The following is a 24,095-nucleotide window of genomic DNA, read 5'->3' as shown; positions in this document are numbered from 1 at the left end:
ACAAAATTTAAAAAGTCAGATCAAGCTGGGATTATTTAATATGTAACAAGGGATACAAGAGATCAGGGACAAAGAATTTACCTTTTAACTGAAAAGGAGAAAGCTTAAGTACTTTAAAGTCACTAAGCTTCTAAATTTATAAGAATATCAAAGAGAAGAATTTCTGTGGACCAGCAACTTCTTTATAGATTCCTAATATCTGGAATCATTTTGACAATGAGGACATTTGAGAAGCTAAGGACTGTGTGACTGTTACTTCCTTTTTTATGTGTGATTTAAGAGGGTTGATGAAAGCTTGACAGGATGGCCACATTTTCTGCTGTAGCAGGAAAGAGTTTTACATGGTGGGAAATTGTTTTTCCAAAGGTAGATAAGAGGGAGGAAAAAAAGATCAGTTCACTAATTGACCTTAGCATCCCAAGTGCTTATGTGCTCATAACCTTTATTTATCTTGGTGTCACATCACAGAAGTTCCTTTGCGTCTGCTTCATGTTTGATTTGCCCAGCCCTTCCGCAAAACACGTTTTTTTGCCAAGGAGTAAAGATCTCCACATTGTGATATTCTCAGCTGCAATCATGCTTCACAGGAAACATAGAAACTCTCACATTTACCTGTAGTTTTTTAAGCTATTCCCATCGTTTTAATTCTAAGCAACTCTATCACAAGCATCAAGACACCTATGCTTTAAACTGTTTTTAAGGGGCGCCTGGGTGGCTTAGTGGGTTGGGTCGCTGCCTTTGGCTCGGGTCATGATCTCAGGGTCCTGGGATGGAGTCCCTCGTCGGGCTCTCTGCTCAGCAGGGAGCCTGCTTCCCTTCCTCTCTCTCTGCCTGCCTCTCTGCCTACTTGTGATCTCTCTCTGTCAAATAAATAAATAAAATAAACTGTTTTTTAAAAGACCCAATTAATTTAAAATTAAAGCCAGTAATATTTACTAACAATTTCAAAAGACTATATAATGATTCACTTGAGCAAAAAAGGTGGCCCCAAAATACCCATTCCAAAAACATCTGAAATAATAAAAACTAATTTGGGTGTACCTACATGAAATGATCTAATCCGTGGCTCCTTATTTGGATTCATGGTAGGGGAGTCCCCACCAGTTTAGTTCCATTTCTAGATGTTCTATAATTTTTCTCTGTTGATTTAATAAAAGACTCAGGGAAAGCGGATGGGTACAACAGTGCAGACTGCATTGCTCTACCGATCAGCAGTAACATTTTTATTAATGTATTAAGTCACAGCAGAGTACTAGTTTAGACCAAATGCGTTATTCAACATTCATTTATTTCTCTCTCACTTGAGAGTTTGCTGGGGAGTGGGGTGTGATAAGTCACAAAGTGCGAAAATTTAAACTGAAAGAGGTCTTGAAGTTCTTCCAATTCAGCATTTCTTTCCCAGTAGAAAAGCTCTTAACTTTTGGGTGACAGTTAAAAGCCCATTCTAGTTTTGAAAAATCCTAATTATTAGAAGGTACTTTCTTGTACTGAGCCCCCTTCTTTAACATGCTCTAATATCTTTTTGCAATGATACAAAAAGCTATACACAACACTCTTCAAAATTTATGACATACCCAGAAGAGGTTTATTTGCTGAAAAGTCTAAAATCCTGTTGCCTGAGAAATGGTAGCAGAAAACAAGGCTTCTTAGCTTGGAGAGTAGAGGCTTTGGGGAAAGGCAAGAGTAGAAAAAACATGATGATGACCATGGTTTAACAGGAGTACATTTTATTTATTTTATTTATTTATTTTTTTAAAGATTTTATTTATTTATTTGACAGAGAGAAATCACAAGTGGATGGAGAGGCAGGCAGAGAGAGAGGGAAGCAGGCTCCCTGCTGAGCAGAGAGGCTGATGCGGGACTCGATCCCAGGACCCTGAGATCATGACCTGAGCTGAAGGCAGCGGCTTAACCCACTGAGCCACCCAGGCGCCCCAGGAGTACATTTTAACAAGGTATATTGTCCAGAAGTGAAATGGGCTATGTTGGTAGACAAGGACTCCAACACTGAAGAGTTCAAGCAAAGGAAGAGAACTGCCTATCAGAAACATCTAAAAGGAGGGACGCCTGGGTGGCTCAGTTGGTTAAGCAGCTGCCTTCGGCTCAGGTCATGATCCCAGCGTCCTGGGATCGAGTCCCACATCGGGCTCCTTGCTCTGCAGGGAGCCTGCTTCTCCCTCTGACTCTGCCTTCCACTCTGTCTGCCTGTGCTCACTCTCTCTCTGACAAATAAATAAATAAAATCTTTAAAAAAAAAAAAAAAAAAGAAACATCTAAAAGGAGTCATACCTGAGGACCTCTAAGATTCCTCTACCTCTAGTATCACTGCCATTCAGCCAAGAGAAATGAGGGCAGACCCTTCTTTCCTAAGTCTTATCTGTGTGGTCTTAAAACCCAATTGAGATAGAAGGATAGTAGGAGATATTAACATCAGTGAGTGGTATCTGTGATTATACCAAGGGTGACACTGATCTTCCTGGCACTTTATTATTACTGTAATTTTCCTTTTTAAAATGCCATACAATTACTCTAGACCTCTCAGCATTCAAGAATATGTTAATATGGTACCTAAAGAATCTCCTGCAAGAAAAGGGTCTTCTTTAATTAAGCAGTATTTCCACAAACCCAAAGAGGTGTCTTTACAATGCTATCAATATAAGGTAAAGAAATGAAGGTCTCACGCAGGTTACATAATTTATTCAATATTACACAACTGGAAAAGTTTGGACCCAGCATTCTGCCAACTTTTCTACTCTCCATCCATTATTGTGGAAACCTTGTGCTATTTACCTGAACTTCCTGATAATCCAATGATTAAAAATAACTGAGCCTATTTTGGATAAGAGAAACAAAGTAAATAACAAGAAATCTGTGTCCTATGTATTATCATACAGTTGTCTTGTGTGTATATCTATTGTAAGAAGTACTTAATTATAAGTAAGAGATAAACCTGTGGCTTCCTGGAAAAAAAAAGAAAAATATTTTTTTGGCTTAAGAGAATACGTAAGAGGGGAAACTCAACCACCAGGAGTCAGAGACTGTTAGCAAAAAGGAAAAGGTTGGGGTGCCTGGGTGGCTCAGTGGGTTAAAGCCTCTGCCTTCGGCTCGAGTCATGGTCCCGTGGTCCTGGGATCGAGCCCCAAGTTGGGCTCTCTGCTTGGTGGTGAGCCTGCTTCCCCACCTCCCCTCCCCTGCCTCTCTGCCTACTTGTGATCTTTGTCCGTCAAATAAATAAATAAATAAATAAATAAATAATCTTAAAAAAAAAAAAAAAAAGGAAAAGGTTTTGAGTTCAGTAGAAGCTGAAGTCCAGGAGAGCTGAGATTTCCACTCTGTAGGGAGGCTCCTTGTCAGTGTGGATTTTAGGCAGTGGTTGGGAAAGGGCACAGCCCAGATGCAGAGATATCAGGGAAGCCAGGAACAGAAATGCAGTATACAACCTGCTGCATGGACTTCACAGAGGTATAGCAAGTCCTGGCTCGACTAGAAATGAGGGAGGAGAAATGGACTTTCCTGGGAGCAAAGAAAGAAAGATGAGGAACACCCTAGTGCTGGGAAGGTACAGAGAAGTATCTAGATGTTAGAACTTCAGTACTTGTTTTCTAAGGCAGATAAATCTATTAAATATTTATGAATTAGAAATGACAGATAACTATAGACTCAAACTGCAGTTACAGATGATGAAGGTTAGAAAGGGAAAGGGCTTTATTATAGAAACATGTGTTTTACAAACAAGCACTTATTACCAGCAAGAATTTCCAGAGAGTTGTATCCTAGGATTCTATCCCACAAAAGTAGGAGTTGATCTGTAGCTAAGTATCCAGAGAAAGCTCGAACCATCCACTTAAAGGATATGCGAAGTCTGTAAGCAAAGAAAAAAGAAAATGCATCTTAACAGGGACTTTTCTTCTTGCGAAAATGCAGTATCAGAAGAGCCAACCAATTCTATTGTTCAGGTAACTTCTCTGTGAGGCTTAGAAATCACCTATGCTTTTAAATTTCACACGCCCTCTTAAAAGCTGCAGAAGGGTAATGGTGAGAAACCGCAAGTCTTCAAATTAGTGGTTTCAACATATTAAGAGGAAAAATTTGACCTGCTGTGTTATAGTTCAGCTTTCAGAAAACTCACTTCTATGTTCTGTTTCAGGGTCTGAACTCATTAGGTATCAATGAGGTGGTCTTAAGAGTCAATAGTTCTTAACAGTTTGAATCATGATTATTTGAATTTTTATTCAAAATTCTTGAAAAAGTGCTTGCTAGCTGTACGCTTTTGCAATTCAATGCATTATATACCTGTATTTTTTAGTCAAATGGCTACATAGTATGAATAAAATAAAACAACAGGCAGGAGTCTTTGAAGATAAAGAAAGATAGTTTTAAAGCTATAACTAGATTTCTGATTTCAAACCCTCCATTTTAATGGGAGGTTATCAGAACTCTGAAAGGTCAACCAGAAAATTCAACTGATTTTGCAAAAAACAACAAACAAACAAACAACCCCCCCCAACCCAAGAGATACGGGATCTCATTACTTACAAGTAGGTTACCTTATAATAATAATTTCTCTCTGCAATCAGGAAATGAACTCTGTACTATCTATTAGCATCTAAACATCACTTGATTGCCCCTGAGAGGTGCTAGGCAAACTCTTTGCTGGAGCTGTTATAATATTACATAGGTAAATATCTGTGCTATTTTCTTAAAGCAAGAGAATGGGACCTGGAGATTGCCATTGTTGATATGGTATTAATTCTCTTAAGACCAAAAAACACCCCTAAGTTTTCAGAAATTCCTCAAGACTAGATAACTATTATTCTAATATAACAAAGTACATGCAGAGAGTAATATTGACAAATTAAACGTTTTGGTTGGTTTTAGAATATCTGTTTATAAATGCTGAAGAAAGTTTTGGCTACCAGATATTTTAAATTTAAAAAGATCATTTGACTTTTAAGTCTAAGTTATTAATGTCATCCAGTTTCATTTTACTGGATCCCTCATGGTGTGTTATTAGAACAGCACCCCACACTGTGCTCCATCCATATATAGTACAGAATTAGTTTCTTGGAAATAGTTTATTGAGGTATAATTTATGGGGAATAAAATTTACCTTTATTAAGGCACAGTTCTGTGAGTTAAGAACCAAATGGAAACTTTACAACTGAAAAATACAATAACGAAACAAAACAAAAAACAACTTTCATTGAATAGATCCAACAGCAAAATGGTAATGACAGAGAAAAGAACCAGTGAATTTAAATATAGATCAGAAGAAAGTATCTCATTAGAACCATAGAGTAAAATGGATTGAAAATAAAATGAGTAGAGTTTCAGGGACCTCTGGAATGAGACCACAAGTTTTAACATTTGTATCACTGGAATCCTAGAAGAAAAGGAAAGTAAGTATGGTGCAGGAAAAAATATTTACAGATACATCCTAATTAAACTGCTGAAAACTAAACACAAAGAGAAAAAACATTTTTTCCTGAAATGTTTGGCAGAATTTACCAGTAAAGCCATCCAGGGAGTTTATCTGAAGGTAGAATGTGATTAATTAAAAAATGTATACTGTAAGCCCTAAGACATTGTTATGGACTGAAAGTTTCTGTCATCCCACCAGCCCCCCATTCATGTTGAAACCTACCCCCCAGGGTGCCTGGGTGGCTCAATTTGTTGAGTGACTGCCTTCAGTTCAGGATATGATCCTGGAGTCCCCAGATAAGTCCTGCATGGGGCTCCCTGCTTGGGGTGGGGGGGTCTGCTTCTCCCTTGGACCTTCCCCCTCTCATGCTCGCTCTCTCTAATTCTTTCTCTCTCTCTCAAATAAATAAATAAATAAACAACCCCAAAACCAAAACCTACCCCCCAGTGTCATGGGGAGTAGTCAAAGAGGGAGGGTCTTAGGGTGGGTGGTAAGTGAAATGACATAGCTTTAGAGGGTGAAGCATTCAGGATTGGGCTTAGTGCCTTCATAAGAATCATGACAGAGTTAGTTTCTCTTCTCTGCTCTCTACCATGTGAGAATACAATAAGAAGTTGGCAGTCTGCAGCCTAGAAGAGGGTCCTCACTAGAACTCAACCATGCTCTATCACCCTGATCTTAGACTTTCAGTTTTCAGAACTGTGGGAACTGTTTCAGTAGTTCATAAGCTACACAGTTTATGGTAATTTGTTATAGCAGACTGAACTAAGACAGGCATCTATCAAAAAAATGTTTTAAGAAAGGTATAAATAATAATCCAATAGTAGAGATAAAATGGAATAAAAAATACTCAGTTCAAAAGCAGGCAGGAAAAGAGGAAAAATAGAATAAAAAAGACAAATGGGGGCACCTGGGTGGTGCAGTTGGTTAAGTGTCTGCCTTCAGCTCAGGTCATGATCTCAGGGCCCTGGGAACGAACTTGCTGAACTGGGCTCTCTACTCAGTGGGGAGCTTGCTTCTCCCTTTCCCTCTTCTTGCCACTTCCCCTGCTTGTTCCCTCTCACTCTCTGTGTCAGTAAATAAGTACAATCTTTCAAAAAACAAATAGAAAATGTCTACCAAGATAGTAGATAATATCAATTGCTATTATTTTAATCAATAAATCAACTATAAATATAAATGGAATAAATACAACAATTAAAAAGACAAATTGCTGTACTGGAAGGCCCAACTATACTTTTGACCAGAAAGCCACTTAGAAAATAAAGATACCGATAATCAATACACTAAAACCAAAGGACATATGAATTGTAATTGAAAGAAAGCTGGGATGGCTATATCAAATGCAGTAGGTTTATTACCAGGAATAAAAACAGTAAGTAACGATAAAGGGACCAGTTCTTCTAAAAACAGAGCTTCTAATGCATGAAGTAAAAACATATATAGCAATGAAGGAAGAAATAGACACACTCCCAATAATAACTATATTATTATATAATAATATATAATATATAATAATATATATAATATATAATAATAACTATATTATTAATAGACACACTCCAATAATAACTGGAGACTAACATTTCTTTCTCAATAATTAATAGAGAAAGTAGACAGAAAATAAGTTTATAGAAGGCTTCAATATTATCAAAAACTTGACGATGTTGCCATTTACAGAACATTCTGCTGAACACCAGGAGAATATGAATTCTTTTCAAGCGTACTTGGAATAGTCACCAAGACAGATCAATATTCTGGGCCATAAAACAAACTTTAGCACATTTTAAAAAACTGAAATCTCATGAAGCATGTTGTCTAATTACAACATAATTAAAATAGAAATCAATAACAGAAAGGTTTCATAACTTTCCAAATATTTGGAAATTAGACAACACACTTCTATATAACCCATGATCAAAGAGAAAGTCACAAGAGAAATTTAGAAACACTTCAAGAGGCGCCTGGGTGGTTCAGTCAGTGAAGCACCTGACTCTTGATTTTGGTTCAGGTCATGATCTCTGGGGTTGTGAGATGGAGCCCTGCAACAGGCTCTGTGCTGGGTGGGGGTGGGGAAGGAGTCTGCTTGAAATTCTCTTTCTCTCTCCGCCCACTCCCTATGCCCCTCCCACACATGCGCTCTTTAGAAAGGAAGGAAGGAAGGAAGGAAGGAAAAGAAAGAAAGGAAAAAACATTGTGAATTGAATTAAAATGAAAATACAACATATCAAAATTTGCTGCGTGGAGGTAATGTGGTGCTTTGAAGGCAATTTATAATAATATTCCTTATATTAGGAAAGAAGAAAGGTCTCTAACGATCTTTAACCTTAAACAAGAAAACAAGAGCAAAATAAAAGGCAAACATGAGGAAGGAAATAATAAATACAAAAGCATAAATCAGTGAAATTGGAGACAGAAGAACAATAGAGAAAATCAAAGAAAATCAAAGAAAACCAAAACATGGTTCTTTCAAAGAAGAATAAAATTAATAAAGCTCTAGCCAAACAAGAAAAAAGAGAGAAAATATAAATATCAATCTCAAGAACGAGAGAGGTGTTGTCACTGTGATTCTCTGGATATTAAGAAGATTAATTAAGAATATTTAGGGAATATTATGAATAACTTTTATGTCCATAAATATGATAACTTAGATTAAATGAACAAAGTACTAAAGCTTATTCAAGAAGAAACAGATAACCTGAACAGTCTTATTATCTATTGAAGAAATTAAATTCTAATTAAAAACCTTCAACAGCATCAGTTTTAATTCATAAAAGCCTTTGAGAAATTGATTTCTAGCTTGGCAATTACATTTTTATGCTTTCTTTTGCATAAGAATTTTGATGTTTGCTATAAGTCATTGAAATAAATGTGTTCCATTTTCATGATTTAAGTGTATAAATTGGCCAAAAAAAAAAAAATCAGGACTTTAGTTTTAAGCAGTAAACTAAATGTCTTCAGCCTAGTTAAGCTTCATTATATACAAATATTCATTGCAGAAGAGTAAAACAGAAACCAATTTACTACAAGTTTAAGAAAAAAAGACTTATGTGCAATATAAAATATTTCTGCCACATTCTTGTTTTTATCATCTTAATCATTAACAGAATCTTGTTTTTTAACGGCTACAAAAGAAAGAGTATAATCTCAGTATTATCAATGGATGAAATGAGGTATTGTTTTATTAAAGGTATTTCTAAGATCTAAGATGTCTGACATTCAAGATGTAAGATGTGCTTTAGAGAAAGTATATATATATGTATAAAATTTTATTTTATTTACATATATATACACACATACATATGTCTGTATGTATAAAATCCTTGACTACTGAAACAACCTCATGAGGTAGAAATTCTCTTGATTTTAAAGACGAGGAAGTTGAATTATCTTGATTTAAAGAAAGAAATTCAGACTTAGATGAATTAAATAACTTCATCAGGATTATACGGCTTAGTAGATAGAATTTAAGTCCTGGTCTGTCTTTGAAACTCACCCAACTCATCCATCCACCCATCCTCCCATCCACTTGATGTGGATTCAAGTATGGAGAAAACAATACTAAACTACTGCATTTTCTATTAACTACAGTTGTGATCTCAAAGAGTTAATGCTCCTTTCAAATATGCCCTGCCAATAGGGGAAACTGGGTTCACAGAGGGGAAGACAGTGACAAAACATTAATAAATCATTTAGAAACTTCTGTTGCCTTAGACATTGTTATTTTTAAAAAAGAGAAGGGACCAATAATATTGAAGCCCAGAGGTACTGTACCGACATGTTCACTGATAACTCATACTGAGATAAACCAAAAAATATTCAAACTTTTGGAGCAAAATAATCACAGTGTACAATCATTATTAGGTAACTGATACAGTTTCCTTGAACAAAAAATCAAACTTTAACCTAAATAGCTTTTATTAACTTGTTCTCTGGTAAACTTAGCCTAAAATGACTTAATTTTAGTATTATCACATTTCTTACATAGTATTTGTGTTCACATATTTTTTCTCAATTTTGGCAATACCTTTCCTTTTGAATAGAAATCAGCTCACTTTGGTGATCCTTCCACAAGGCACAAAAATCCCAGCAAATAAGAATTCATTAGGATTTTGGATGTTCTTCTGAGAATTTCTGGCACAACATAGAGTTACACTCTATTACTTGATAATCTGTTTTATTGGAGAAATTGTTAGTTTAATTTCCCTAAAGAATTGTTTATCTTTACATTGTATGCTTTAAAGTGATATAATAGTACCTTCTGATGTCAATATATTCTTTAATTAGGAGAGAAAGGCACTCACGGTTGAGCCCCAATTTCTCGTAGATGATAGAAGAGCTGAGGGAGATAGGTCTGAAGAAGAGTTTCAAACAGCAAACAGAGGGACACAATACCCTGGATATAATAAGAAAACACAAGAGAAATACATATTTTAGCATTTAAAAATTAACTCTGACAATAAATTATTCAAATAGAAACAAGGAAAAAATTATCAACATAAATATTTTTATACTGTCAAAAAGTAAAAAATAGGAAATGCTCTAATGATCTCCAATACTTTGTTTAAAGATACATTTTTTCCCTCTTACTATTATAGGTATGCTAAGGAGCCTCCTTTTTAACACAATAGGATCCCCATATAACCTGATGTATAATATTCAAAGAGTCCAAGGAAAACATCATTTTATAGAAAACCTGCTACTCTGTAAGCCCTGTATTATCACTTATGTCCAGCAAACTAGTTTTTTCTGGATGCATTCCAGTTTCCAGGTATTTCTTTGTACTACACCCACACCCTTTACTCTCTCCCTCCATAAGTCCCTTCCCTTTCAGCTGCCTCACCCATCCAGAAAAATATTTCCTGCTTTTTTTTCACTCTTTCTTTGAAATCTATTCCCAGGGGAAGACTGACCAATGACTGAAACTTGCATCAGGAAGACTGACCAATGACTGTTTGAAACCTGCATCAGGAAGTTATCAAACAAGAATGCCTGATTACCTTAGTATAAAGCTCTATCTTTCTATCTATATATATAAATCTACTTTTTATAAGGGCATCTTTTGTAGAGGACAAAATGTAACCAATTGAAGCAGATGGTTTTTCAAGTGCGTTTATTACTTGACGACTCTGAATAAAGTCTTTCTTGTACCTCAGCATTCCTCAGGGTTGATCTTTGTGAGGAAGTTTGAATCCTCTTTGTGAGTTTCTAAGGAAAAAAAAGGGCTGGCATGGTTCCAAATAGTTCAGTCTGGCTACAAGCCAGAAAAGGAGCTGACCGCCTGTAAGTCTATTCCATTGAATAAAGAAAGGGCAAGAGGCAGGGCTGGCCCAACCAATTCACTGAAAAAGGACACCTCAGGGTCAGCATGGAGCTAGAGAAGGAGTATCCAGGGTTGCTGGATGTCAAGCTTCAGTGCTCTGCACAAGGAAAACACTGTGGGTGTATCCTGGGCAGCCAGTTAAAAAATTTTTTTTAACTCTGAAGCATAAAATGATATAGATATGAGAGTAAGAAATCTGAGACTAAAAATAAGGTTATTAGAAAACAGAATTATTTATATATTTCTGATTACTCTACACTAAAAATTAATATAAGATAAGCACTCACTCAAGTTGTTTCAGAGAATAGGAAACCCCCCCAAAGATAATTGGTGGTGCTTCATTTGTTCATGGGAGAAACCCTGGATTTCTGTTACTTGTCAGCTTTTACCAGCAATGTAGGAGAGAAAAGGTGGAGACAAAGGGAGGTGGACTAGGAATACACAGGGTTAAACTGTGGGAGAAAAAGAAAAGTGATTTAATTTAAGAGTAGTGACAGAGTATTCTCTTCAGGGAAATCTGGTAGCCCTGATACATTTCCATTTAGTGTTTCTTCTGGAGCATCAGCTGAGTTAACCACAGGTGGACCAGAGCAGGCCCAAAGGTGAAAAAGTATAATTAAAGTAAAATACTGTTTTGACTCAGGCTCATGGGTAGAAAAAAAAGATGTGATCGAGGACCAGGAAACATAAAATAGATAAAAATGTTTGACTCCTGGGGTGCCTGAGTGGCTCAGTGGGTTAAGGCCTCTGCCTTCAGCTCAGGTCATGATCCCAGGGTCCTGGGATGGAGCCCCGCATCGGGCTCTCTGCTTGGTGGGAAGCCTACTTCCCTCTCTCTCTCTGCCTGCCTCTCTGCCTACTTGTGATCTCTGTCAAATAAATAAACAAATTCTTAAAAAAAAAAAAAGTTCGACTCCCAGTAGGTTCCTCTTAGAGGGAGGTCAACGGAGCTATCTACTGAACACAAAGAAGTTATCTAGTATGGTAACTGATAATTAGTCAAATATGAAAATGATAAATAAGTGACAAATAAATGTTGGATTTTCATTAACAGATGACAATCACAACAATAGTAATAAAAACAGCAGTCATTTATTTACTGAACACCCACCATGAGCCAAGTGCTACCCTGGCAGTCTATAGCCCTAGAGAAACATACTAATCTCATCTCCGAGATGAGGACATCAGCATTCAAAGAGGGTAGGCAACCTTGCCAAAGTGAATAATAAAGACATTTTTATATGATTTTTCAGTTAACAGATAAAAGACAATGTAAGTGCAATTGATAAATGCCCTTTTCCTCCCTAATTATCACCAAAAATATTTAAATATCAATTTCTTCTTCTCTTCAATTTCACTTATTCTGTAGGAATATGCTGCTTGACATTACAAATTAAAATTTGCTGCTTTACAATTTAACTAAGTAGCAGACTTTTCCTTAAGGAAAGAAAACAGATCAGAGTCAAATTTGATCCAATTTTTATGAACTTACAGAAGGATGAGAAGAGATGGAATGGAGTCTGAAGAAAAAACGCACATACATCTCACGGAATATCTGATACAATTTGGAAGGTTCATGGTAGAGAAAACAAAGTGGTGCAACTGAAAGAATAAAGAAATTAATCAATAACATTGCAGAACTATTACAATTTGAGAAAATAAGTTAATGAAACATGAAAGAATATTTTATAGTAATATTCATTCAAAGACAAGTTTAAAATCATATATATTGTTTCTCCATGTTGAAAAGGAAATAAATACACATGTAAAAAGTTCAGTCCTTAAAAATGATAGAGAAGGGGCGCCTGGATGGCTCAGTGAGTTAAGCCGCTGCCTTCGGCTCAGGTCATGATCTCAGAGTCCTGGGATCGAGTCCCGCATCGGGCTCTCTGCTTAGCGGAGAGCCTGCTTCCCCCTCTCTCTCTCTCTAGCTGCCTCTCCATCTACTTGTGATTTCTCTCTGTCAAATTCATAAATAAAATCTTTAAAAAAAATGATAGAGAAAGGGGTAATTAAAAACTACCATAAACCCAACTTAATGGAATGACACAGTGGAATTACATATAGAGGGATATTAAAGTTCAAAGTAACTTTAAAAAACTAGGTAAAGTCAAGCTCTCTTTTAAAAATTGAAATAGTAAGAAAGTGAGATGGAGGTCATTCATTTTCACTTTGTTCTACAAAGGATACAGAACGTTTTTCAAAGTTTTTTATTTTGGAAGTGAGGTAAGTATAATATAAGATGATTTATGACTAGCATTTAAAATCACGGTCTTCAACTAATTTAATTTGAAAATGAAAGTTTTTTTTTTTTTAAAGATTTTATTTATTTGACAGATAGAGATCACAAGTAGACAGAGAGGCAGGCAGAGAGAGAGAGAGAGAGAGAAGCAGGTTCCCTGCTGAGCAGAGAGGCTGATGAGGGACTCGATCCCAGGACCCCGAGATCATGACCTGAGCCGAAGGCAGCGGCTTAACCCACTGAGCCACCCAGGCGCTCCGAAAATAAAAGTTTTGATTAACAGTTTAGAATAACTGGTCCTTGAGACTGGCGTTATCTCAACATTTGTACAAAGAAGTTTTTATAGGCTTAAAATAAAACAACTGTCAGGCAGAGGATTTATTTCTCTAATAAATGCTGAATTAAGTTTTCCTTTGCACCCAATTCTTGGCAATTAAGCACAGGTGAGTCAACTCAATCAGACATCCCAAAACTGAATGTCAAAAGTCCTCATCTCAGATGCTGATGTGACAACATGATATTCTGGACTGACATGGTCATGCTTTTCATCTTTTCAAACCTTGAGAATTTTATGCAGCATGAACACATTCATAATGCAGATACATAAAACTGCATTACCTAAATATTAATTTTAAAACACAATGACTTACTGGGTAATTTTAGCTATGACATAAAATGGACAAGTTAGAAATTCTCAGGCTCTATAATCCATCAATACCGTCCCTGGCAGTAGGCAGTTAAATTATCAGGGAAAGCAATAAGCCAACTCAACTCACTTCTTTTTGAAAAAATGAAAGGAAAAAATGATAACAATTTTTAACTCTTACAAAAATAAAAATTCAACTATCTGGAATAAATGTCAGTGCACAATATTATAGATGAGTAAATCATCAAAAGCTAGCATTGCAAGGGCGAGATTTCACTTTTTCTGAAGAAGAGAGACAAATCAATTTTAGGGGAGTAAATAAATACCTACAAAAATAAACTACTTTTATATATAAAGAAAAAAATTAAATTATATACAAACACGTTTAAAAACTAACTGGCATATCTTTCCATTTTAAAACTAACTTTAAAAACTTACTCTACTATCAAAATAAATTGCTCTTTGTTAAAATAGCCCAAATTAATGTATTCTACACACTTAAAAAGAATAATTCACATTCTAGTTGCAACAACCTAAGAAAAAGCAATGTGGCATAAATACATGGCATTATGTTAAATTCAAAGTGAAGCTTTGAAATTTATTTACCTTTTTATGCATTTTTCCCTTTAACTTTGAAAGTTATTGATATGTAAAAACCTATAATCTGAATCTAAAGATTTTATGGATTCAGTACTCATTATCATTTCCAGTGAAGGAATAAAAGAGATAATTTTTAAATCAGCACTTTTTAAACAAACATGTATAATACAAACCTTTACAATTGGTTATTATTTAAGATACCACTACTGTTTGTGTTGTTTTCCCTTATAAAGCTATGAAATGGAAAAGCTTTAGTCCTTTATATGTGATATGTAAGAAATCTACATGAGCTTACTTTTTATTTATAGCACACTTCCCATTTGTTTCTTCCATAAAAATGAATTAGCTCATTATCTTTTTAATCAATTAAATATGTCATCATAGGAATTTCTTGGTGAAATCACAAACGATATTAATTGGCATAAATGGGAGAGGGGAAGGCCAGTTTAAAAATAAAAAGTTTTGAATCAGTTTTTTAATGAGAGAAGTATTATATAATTATTAAGAAACATAGTAGCTAAAACTGAATTAGTAAAGTATTATGTGGAGTCCTTGGGGATGCTTGGATGATTATTCTAATACACTAGTTCTGAATAAGTGGTGTTGCTAAGGTGTTTGTGGATGCTTAACATACATTTTTAAAATAGTATAAAGAAACTCTGTATCAAACATTTTGCATCATCTAATTCCTTAGTGAACATTAAACCTTTGCCTATTTAAGTAAGCATGGGAATAAGCAGAGACAGAGTCAATGATGTATTTTGTTCCCTAAGAATTACTAGATTTAAGCTTTTATAACATCATTAATATCCTCCAAATCTCTCAAGTTCACTTTTTAAAAACTGTTTACTTGAAAAATTCTTGGAAATAAAATAGATAACAGGCTAACTTTTTTTTTTTTAAAGATTTTATTTATTTATTTGACAGACGGAGATCACAAGCAGGCAGAGAGGCAGGCAGAGAGAGAGGAGGAAGCAGGCTCCCTACTGAACAGAGAGCCCAATGCGGGGCTCGATCCCAGGACCCTGAGATCATGACCTGAGCCGAAGGCAGCAGCTTAACCCACTGAGCCACCCAGGCGCCCCCAGGCTAACATTTTTATTATTAGATATAAAACTTTATATTCTTAACCTTTTGGGGGTTTTCTATTTTAAATTCCTCACATATTTATAAAAGAGAAATGTGCTGAAAGGTGATTATAATGTTCCGTATTATGTTATGAAATTTTGGTTGCTCAAGAGAAGCAAGCAGAGTGCCTTGTAATTCAAGCCTGTGATTAACACTGTCAAGGGTAGCATAATGCAATGTTCCTAGGTCTTCTGAACTCCTTCCATTGTCTGCTAGTTTTAAAAAATCTAACCTTCTGTCCTTCATCATTATTGTCTGATGCTGAATACAAAGAGGGGCTTTTACAAAGAAAAATGTTAATGTGTCACTGATTCCTTTTATAAAAGCAAAACATTAAAGTATTTCTATTTAGTATAAAGGTGGGGAGATAGCAGATGGGGAGACAACACTCTTCCACCTGTTCATATGCAATGTGTGACAATTTAAAAATTATTTTCATTGGAGTATAGAGCATTCTTCCTCTTGCTCATCTTCATTAAGCTTCTTGCATTCCTCATTCAATGACACCTGAGCCTGGAAGGCATTCAGGGTCCTCATGCCTGAAGGTGCACTTTTCACATGGTCCCTTGGGATGTGCAAGCCTTCAGTGAAATCTGATGTCTATGTCAGCAGTCTGGAGAAAGCATAGACTCGAACTCAGTCTTGGCCCTCCCTTCACATTCTTTCGGACCTATTATTTGTGTAAAAGACTTAGGAGAATTAATTTGGGAATTTAAGCAACCTCATTTTCCACCTATGAGAACTAAATATTAACATGTATCTCTAGTTTCTATCAGATTAGTAACTGGTCAACACAGAAGCACTTTCACAGTATGTTCTGATTTTAATTCGTCAAGCAATCATCATCTGAGAAATTATGAGGACACTTTACTTTTAAAATATTTAATAGGAGATATAAACAAATATTAAACTCAATGTTTAAAAATGTTCACGATAACTTGTTAAGTGGGTGGGTGATAATGGTATAAATTGTGATCTTCATGTTTAATTTTCTAAAGTGTGATAAAAACAGTGACTATTTTAAAGCCCAACTTACCATACATTGAAAATCCATGGAAAGGGATTACACCTAAAAAAAAAAAAGAAAAGAAAAAAAGTTTCTTTTCAATTAGTATACCCACTGAGTTATTAGGTAAACTTGAGAGGATTAAACTGAAATAGAAAGGTTTCCTATCTTTGCTTCATTTGTTCATGAATGTTAGAAAGACTGAGTGATGGTAACCACCAAAAACAAAAATGCTTTTTAATACCTGTATAAAAACAAACTATAAGTTTTCAAGTAAAAAGTCCAGTTAACTTTCTATTGCTAACACTGAAAAACTAAAACTTTGAATATGTTACAAAAAGAAGACAAAAACAGAACAAAGCATATCAGAACTAAGTTTAAGAACAAATTGTAATGGTCTCAGAAAGTCAATAGATCATGTCCTTCCTGAAACAACTTCATCCTGTATATTAGAACCCAATCTGTTAAAAAGATAAGTAGCTGGCTTATACAAAACAGCTGGGTAACCTCAGGAAAGTCACCGACTTCCTGAGTTTTAGTAACTGCTTGTCATGCACAGGAACTAAGACTGTCTCTGAAATATCATCTAGCTCTAAAATTCTATGTTTAACAATTATGCTTAGAGCAAACACAGAAAAATTTGTGAGATCTAAAGAAAAGTGGACATAGGAGGATCTTCCAGTTTAAGATTCTTCAGCAACGTAAAGGTTTTTTGCTTCTAGAAACTGAAAAAATTCAAAACCAGATTAGGTTCACATTAACAAGTCAACATTCCTAATGTGATAGCCACCAGCTCAAGTTCCAAGGAACACTTAGAATGAGGGTCCACGGGACACCTGGGTGGCTCAGAAGGTTAAGAGGCTGCCTTCAGCTCAGGTCATAATCCAGTTCCACATCAGGCTCCTTGCTCAGTAGGAAGCCTGCTTCTCCCTCTGCCTGCTGCTTCCCCTGCTTGTGCACGCTCTCTCTCTCTCTGACAAATAAATAAAACCTTAAAAAAAAAAAAAGGCTGAGAGCTGAAGGCCCACCCACCATCTTTCTTCAAGTCTCTCTCTCTGTTTATATCTTTGGTTGAGCATCTTTTTTCTACTTATGAATGACTATCTTTTCCTACCTTCCCTCTCAGCTACTTAATTTAGTATCTTTTACTAATTATAGGCTTTTAGCAAATAATAAAAAAGTCTGTATTTTCTAACTTTTCTAATAAAAATAAAAATAAAATAAAATAAAAACAAAATAAAATTGTTGATATCTGAAAATAAACTGAGAGGAAAATGAGTTAATAAATAGTAGACATATTTTGATGCTTTACAGAAATATAAGTACATATTACATCTTTCTAAATACTGCATCTCAAAGCAAATGGATATTATACAAAATCCCAGTATTCTTACTGCAAAGACCCTTTTTCTTTCCTCTGTTAAACTACTGCAGCAACATTTGAACAAGCAGGGAAAAACCTCAGAAATGGAGGTGGTACTATTATTATTATTTTCATATTCTACAAATATGTATTAAGGATCTGCTAAGGATAGGAGTACCCTAGTCCAGACAAGACACTTTTAATTAGGAAGCTTATACTGAGTGAATTCATGAACTGCCAGGCAACAAAAAGGGATGCATATATTAAGATGACTTGTGGCCAACTGCACTTTCCCCACATTTCCCCCAAGTTCTGAAATCTATAGCTGCTTTATAAGCAGTTAGGTTATAAACTCTTTGAGGCAAGGGGCACAATTCATACTGTGTATTATCTTCAGCACCCAGCACAGTATCTTCTAGAAATGAGATATAAATTGATGGAAATTTGAGGATTTATAATCAGGTCTTTTAAATAAGATAATAAAATACAACAGAGAACCAAAATAATGGTTGCCGGGGCAAGAAAGTAGGGAGTGGGACAGGCAAATGGGCAAAGGGGAGTGGGGAAAATAGGTTTCCAGTTATGGAATGAGTAAGTTAGGGGCCAAAAGGCACAGTATAGGGAATACAGTCAGTGGTACTGAAGTCGTGCTCTACAGTGACAGGCCTCACTGTACTTGTGGGTGAGTACAGCATAATGTGTAGACCTATCCAATCAGCATGTTGGCCATCTGAAACTAATGTAATATTGTGTGTCAATGATATGCAAATAAAAAAAATTAAAAAGTGAAAAAACATTAAGGCGTAAGATTCATTTACGAATAAGTAACTAACATGTAGGATAAGACGCTCTCAAAAACTCAGGGTTGAAATTAGAAATGGCCAATGAAGTCATACAGACATGAGTATGAATGAATTCTATGTGACTCCAGGCAAGTGACACCATCTGAGTCTCTATTTTCATTTTTGAAAATGGAGATAAACAAGACCAACTTCACCAAGTTGTATAAAGCACACGTGAGTTAATGTCCTCAAAGTGCAAGAGTCCACTATTTAGGACACAGCATATGCTCCACAACTGTAACTATTTTACGCTTTCAGAAGGGACAGCACCACTTTTAAGTATCAGCTTAAATCTAAGAAAATCTTTTTTTGGTGAGTATTAGGTAAGATTAACCAGGGCTTACAATTCCAAAAAAAAGGGTGCACAGTCTGCTCTGTTGAGGAAGGACAAAGTGAAATTCTGGCCAACAAAAGTAGAAGGCATAAGAAGCAGTGACGAATCCATTAACACTCTCAGGCACATATGGCCTAAAACGTTTCTTTGATCTCAGAGGTTGTCATGTTCTTGGCCAGTTTCCCAAAATCCTTTCCTTTGCCTCTCATCACTTCAGCCTTTCAAGGGTCAAGTTTCATACACGTGGCCATCATCCAAGAGTGTACTTCTAACAGGCGTCAGGATGCTTGGGACACCATTTCTTCCCTGGCCTTAGAGTTCTGCAAGTCTGCCATAACTGATTATTTTAAGATACTAGGCTTTGTCTATCTAAAGAAAGTCTAAAATATGAACTCCTTGTCCCATTCAATAGGAATAACTTTATAAAAAAGTAATGGTTTCATGGGCCTTTGACATAGCTCAAATGGTAAGCATGGTCAACAAAAATAAATCTTGAACTAAATAAGATATAAATAGTAAATATGACTCAGAAAATACACCGAATATTAAAATGCTTTGCACTTACTAAATATTTTCTCTTCATTTCCTCACTGTCTCTGTTAATACTCAGCATTTATAGTTGTGTCACAGATCTCACCTCTTACTCAATTTGATATCATTCCAAAGTTTTACACTCTTTCATTTGGGATTACTTAGTACAGTTTATTGAATTCATTTCTGGAAATAATAATTTCCTTTGGTTATCCTCATTCTACACATAGTGAACAGGTAAATAAATAAAAATAAATCCAAATAAATTTTTAATTTATTTAATTCATAAAGATGACAAAGTACATTGCTATTTATAGACTTGACACTTGTAAGAGGATTTTTAAAAAGATCTTATTTATTTATTTGACAGAGATCACAAGCAGGCAGAGAGTCAGGCAGAGAGAGAGAGGGGGGGAAGCAGGCTCCCTGCCAAGCAGAGAGCCTGATGAGGAGCTCGATCCCAGGCCCTTGAGATCATAACCCGAGCCGAAGGCAGAGGCTCAGCCCACTGAGCCACCCAGGCGCCCCAACACTTGTAAGAGGATTTAAAATGACATATTTTCACTATGTCTTCCAAGAGCCTTTCCTAATCTTTGTTTTGAGGCGCTATCCTGTGTACTGCAGAATGTTTAACCACATCCCTGGCCTCTACACCTGAGATACTGGTAAAACCCCTCTTTCCTCTGGCTCTGACAACCAAAAGTGTCCACAGATATTGGCCAATGTTTCCTGGGGGATGGAAGGTGGGACATGGAATTACCCTTGGTTGATAACCACTGATCGAGAGTCCCCAAACTCCTCTGCTTAATGTTCACTAGCAACTAATTATTTTCTCTTTTCTTGTAGGAAACAAATGGTATTAGCAAATTGTAATGTCTGTTTACCCAAGTCTCAAAAATCTATGTGTATTTCTCTTGTTAAGTCTTGTCCTTTGCTTCTATTTTTGTTCTCCATATTCTTCAATATTCACTCCCTCATTCATTTGCTCTCTCATTCAACGATGTCTACTGAGCAATGAGTGACTTTATGACATGCACGATTCTTGATGCTAAATATGTTGGTGCTCAAAAGGTCCGTGTTCTCTTGGAGTTTACATTAGAGTGATACTTCTATTCCACACAGTAGTTAGGATGATTTTGGAACTGGAGAAGAGATATCACTGCGAATAGTAGAATAGGGGACTCCAAAACTCTGTCCTTCTGTAAGGTGATGGCTAGAACTATTAGATCAACTTTTTTTGAGTTCTGGAATCAATAATAATAATAAACCTCACAATCAAGGAGATGCTTAATAAAAGAAAGAGAAGCTGAATTTTGGAAAGAGAGCAGTGTGGTATTTTAATTTATCTGTCTACCATCGTCCATTGTCCAGTTTGGTGGCAATTATGAAGATACAGCTCCCCATGTTCCCGAGGCAGTTTGCTGTCCCAGAGTGGACAATATGGATCTTCAATAAAAAAACTGTGGTTGTGTATCTTGACCTGTCTAGTAGCTTCTAGTAGGTACCTGAGGGACTGGGCTTAAGTGGCCTACCCACCATCAAAAGCCTATAAGTGCAATTATACTCGCTACAGCTCCCTCGGGTGGGGCAAGCCATAGACAGACCGGCAACCCTGGGAAGGAAGAAGCTAGGGAAGGAAGAGGCTGGGAAAAGCTCCTTTCTATTCAGGGGAATCTAGAAAGGACCTAAGAAGCACTTCAGCTTTCACTTCTGCCAGACTCCTGCGCTCTGTGCAGGCAGCAAGCACAGGCTAAGGTAGCACCACAAATGGCCTGGCCTTGAAAGAATACCTCAACGCAGAGCCAGGCTATACAGTCTGGGGTAATTTTTTTCTTTTGGTGTCAGATATTTAAGGAAATCTCTATCAAATTATCAGCTGACCACTAAGCTAATGAACAGAGACTTCAGTGGGCACTCCCTACAAAAAACACAATCCTGACAAAAGCAGTTTAGAAAAGTCATGAAACAAATAACTAGTGCACAACAAACAACAACAGATTTTGGGGAGGGGAGACAATCCGATTCCTAGTTACCACACTATAATAGTCAAGAGATCTAGTTATCAACAAAAAAGTTACCAGGTGTGCAAAGAAATAAGAAAGTATGGCCTAAGGGGATCAAGAGTACACTTAAATCATGACGAACACTGAGAAAGGTACGGAAGTGCTGAACCACCATATTGTACACCTGAACTAATACAACACTGCACGTTAACTAACTGGAATTAAAGTTTTTTAAAAAGGATAGCTCATTCATAGGAAACAAGGAATTAACAGAAACTGTCTCTGAGGAATCAGCCCAGACACTGGACTTACTAGACAAAATTTTCAATCAATGGTCTCCCTAGCTGATCTGGTCCCTAAGTCTCCTACCTCACCCTGTACCAGGTTATGTTTTGTTCACTGTCACCAGCTCCGCAGATCATCTTATTCTTCAAAGCATCAGGTACATGTCTGTCATAGGCCCCTCACTAGGCTGTATATTCTCTTCGGAATGTTCTGCCTCTTTGCACAGCCCAGTCTGCATATTTGGTCACTGTTCATATTCTACCTCCTCAGAAGTACTTTTCTGATCACCTGACCTAAAATAGCCATGCCCCCCACTATCAATTTTTGTTCCCCTTTATTGTTCATGTCCTCTCTGAAATTATTTTCATTAGCTATTTATTTACTTATTTATTGTTTGTCTCCCTCAATAGAATGTAAGCTCCTTGATAGCAGGTGCTCAGGTTATGACTGCAGCTCACCCAGCTAGAATAGAAAAGAAAGCCAGAGAAGGACTAAAGTATTTAATGAATACAGTTATATAAAGTGAACAAAAAATAAAAACGAGAAGCTTATGTAATTCCTGTGAAGAGTCTCCTCAGCTCAGAAATTATACTCACCAGTTGTTTAGTGAATCTACTACAGAAAAGCCTGTCCACTAACAAGGCCTCAAATGAGGTGAGAGGGTAATGTCCAATGCCACTATGGCCTGTCATTTCAACCCTAGGAAAGGTGATACAAGGAGGGAGGTGCCCCTGGGTAAGCAACTGTCTGGTCTGGGACAGAGAGTGTGTCAGTGGGCTATAGTCTCTCTGTGTGGACCCCTGAGACCAAGAAAGCCAGGCCAATTCTGGTGGCAGTGGTGGTAGAGGTGTCCTTAAGATTTTATATTTTTAATTTTCTATATTTTATCTATTTATTATTTGAGAGAGAGAGAACATGCAGAGAGGAGAGGCAGAGTGAGGGGAAGAGGCAGGCTCTCTGCTGAGGAGGGAGTCTGATTGGGGGTTCGATCCCAGGACCCCGAGATCACAACTGGAGACAAAGGTGGACACTTAACCAACTGAGCCACCCAGGCACCCCAGAGGTATCCTTAAGATTTTAAAGTATTCCTATCTTTGGCAGAAGAGAGTGAGTAATATAAAATGTTGCCTTGTATTGCCTTGAGGAAAGAATAAAGGGACAGCACACTCACTACTCTTTGTCTCTTCTTATTCTGCAACTTCAGACTCATTGCCCAGGGAGGAGAGTTCTCTCTGATTCTGGTAACATTCTAAAATAACCTGAAAGAAGAGATAATTCTGAAGAATTAAGTTTACGGAAAGCTGTAGGTTTACCCTATTTACCCTATTTAGCAACAAACTACTTTTATTCTGAATGAGTATCTTCTTAGAACCTATTATATACATCTAATTTTTCAGTATGTTTCAATATATTACCCCTTCCTTAGCTTCTGAAAGACACTCTAGCGTACACAGTAACATTTCCCTGAGGCAAAAGGGCATGGTGATGGAGAACACTGCAGTCAAAGGACTTTGAACCCAAAGCCCTTTGAAACTCACCAGCTGGACAAGTTGACATGCTATGCCTCAGCTTATCTACAAATAGGAATAATATTAATACCTGCGTCCAAAGGTACCTGCTCTGTAAGCATTCAATGAATGAACATAAGCTATGTGCTTAGCACCCTGCCTGGTACACAGTGCTGCTTGGAGAACGCTGGCAGCTGCTGCTGTGGCTACTCTTACTGTTATTACAGCAATATTTTTCCTTGGTGTCTTGAGTTCCTAATAAAAGTCTTAAATTATGATAGCATGCTACACCCCAGTGAGACCTTTTAAAAAGCTTTTACATAAAATGGTCCCAGCCTGATTTTCTGGAGTGCTCTTATGTGCTGGTCTATCGTTTTTCTATTTTCCTTTGTGAAACCTCTGATTTTCATTTCTACTATTGTTAGTCATCTTTCCTATCTCTATCGGCCCCTTTCCATGCTTCTAGTTTTGCAGGGCACCATAAACACTGGCAAACCGAGCTTGCTAGGCATGTGTGTGAAGTAAAAGCTAATATATTTTTTTAAAGATTTATTTATTTATTTGAGGGAGTGCAAGTATAAGCAGGCAAGGGAAGCGGGGGGAGAGGGAGAGAAACCCCAGCTCAGAGCTCAATACAGGGCTCAATCTCACAACCCTGAGACCATGACCTGAGCTGAAACTGAGAGTTGGACACTTAACCGACTATGTTCTAAACTAAGTTGAAAAAGCTCTCCTAGGAATGGAGAGAGGAAGAGCTTGACTCCATGGACACTTCTTTGGGCTCTTCAGAGGTATTTTTCCTTTGATTTCCGGATTCTTGGATAAACATAAAAAGTTGTCTGAAAATTAGGTTTCCGAGGAG

The 24,095-nt window shown here is 36.7% G+C and overlaps 1 protein-coding gene across 8 annotated transcripts in view; it reads right to left on the bottom strand.

Annotated features, from left to right (window-relative positions):
• The window catches only part of TBC1D19 (TBC1 domain family member 19), a 167,557-nt gene that overhangs the window by 4,579 nt on the left and 138,883 nt on the right, over positions 1-24,095 (bottom strand). For 6 of the 8 annotated variants that reach the window (XM_004762651.3, XM_013061522.2, XM_045076248.1 and 3 more), the window contains 4 exons: positions 16,398-16,430; positions 12,238-12,347; positions 9,727-9,818; positions 3,747-3,862 (listed from right to left, as the gene is read on the bottom strand). In XM_004762651.3, coding sequence (XP_004762708.1) covers positions 3,747-3,862; positions 9,727-9,818; positions 12,238-12,347; positions 16,398-16,430 — 351 coding nt within the window. Of the gene's footprint in view, positions 1-3,746; positions 3,863-5,110; positions 5,162-9,726; positions 9,819-12,237; positions 12,348-16,397; positions 16,431-24,095 lie in introns of those variants that run through there. The other 2 variants (XM_013061521.2, XM_045076235.1) reach the window with 2 other exon arrangements.

Source organism: Mustela putorius, unplaced genomic scaffold (assembly GCF_011764305.1).
Source record: "Mustela putorius furo isolate JIRA1106 unplaced genomic scaffold, ASM1176430v1.1 tig00000083_pilon_pilon_pilon, whole genome shotgun sequence".
NCBI lineage: Eukaryota > Metazoa > Chordata > Mammalia > Carnivora > Mustelidae > Mustela > Mustela putorius.
This window is presented reverse-complemented; position numbering and strand designations above follow the sequence as displayed.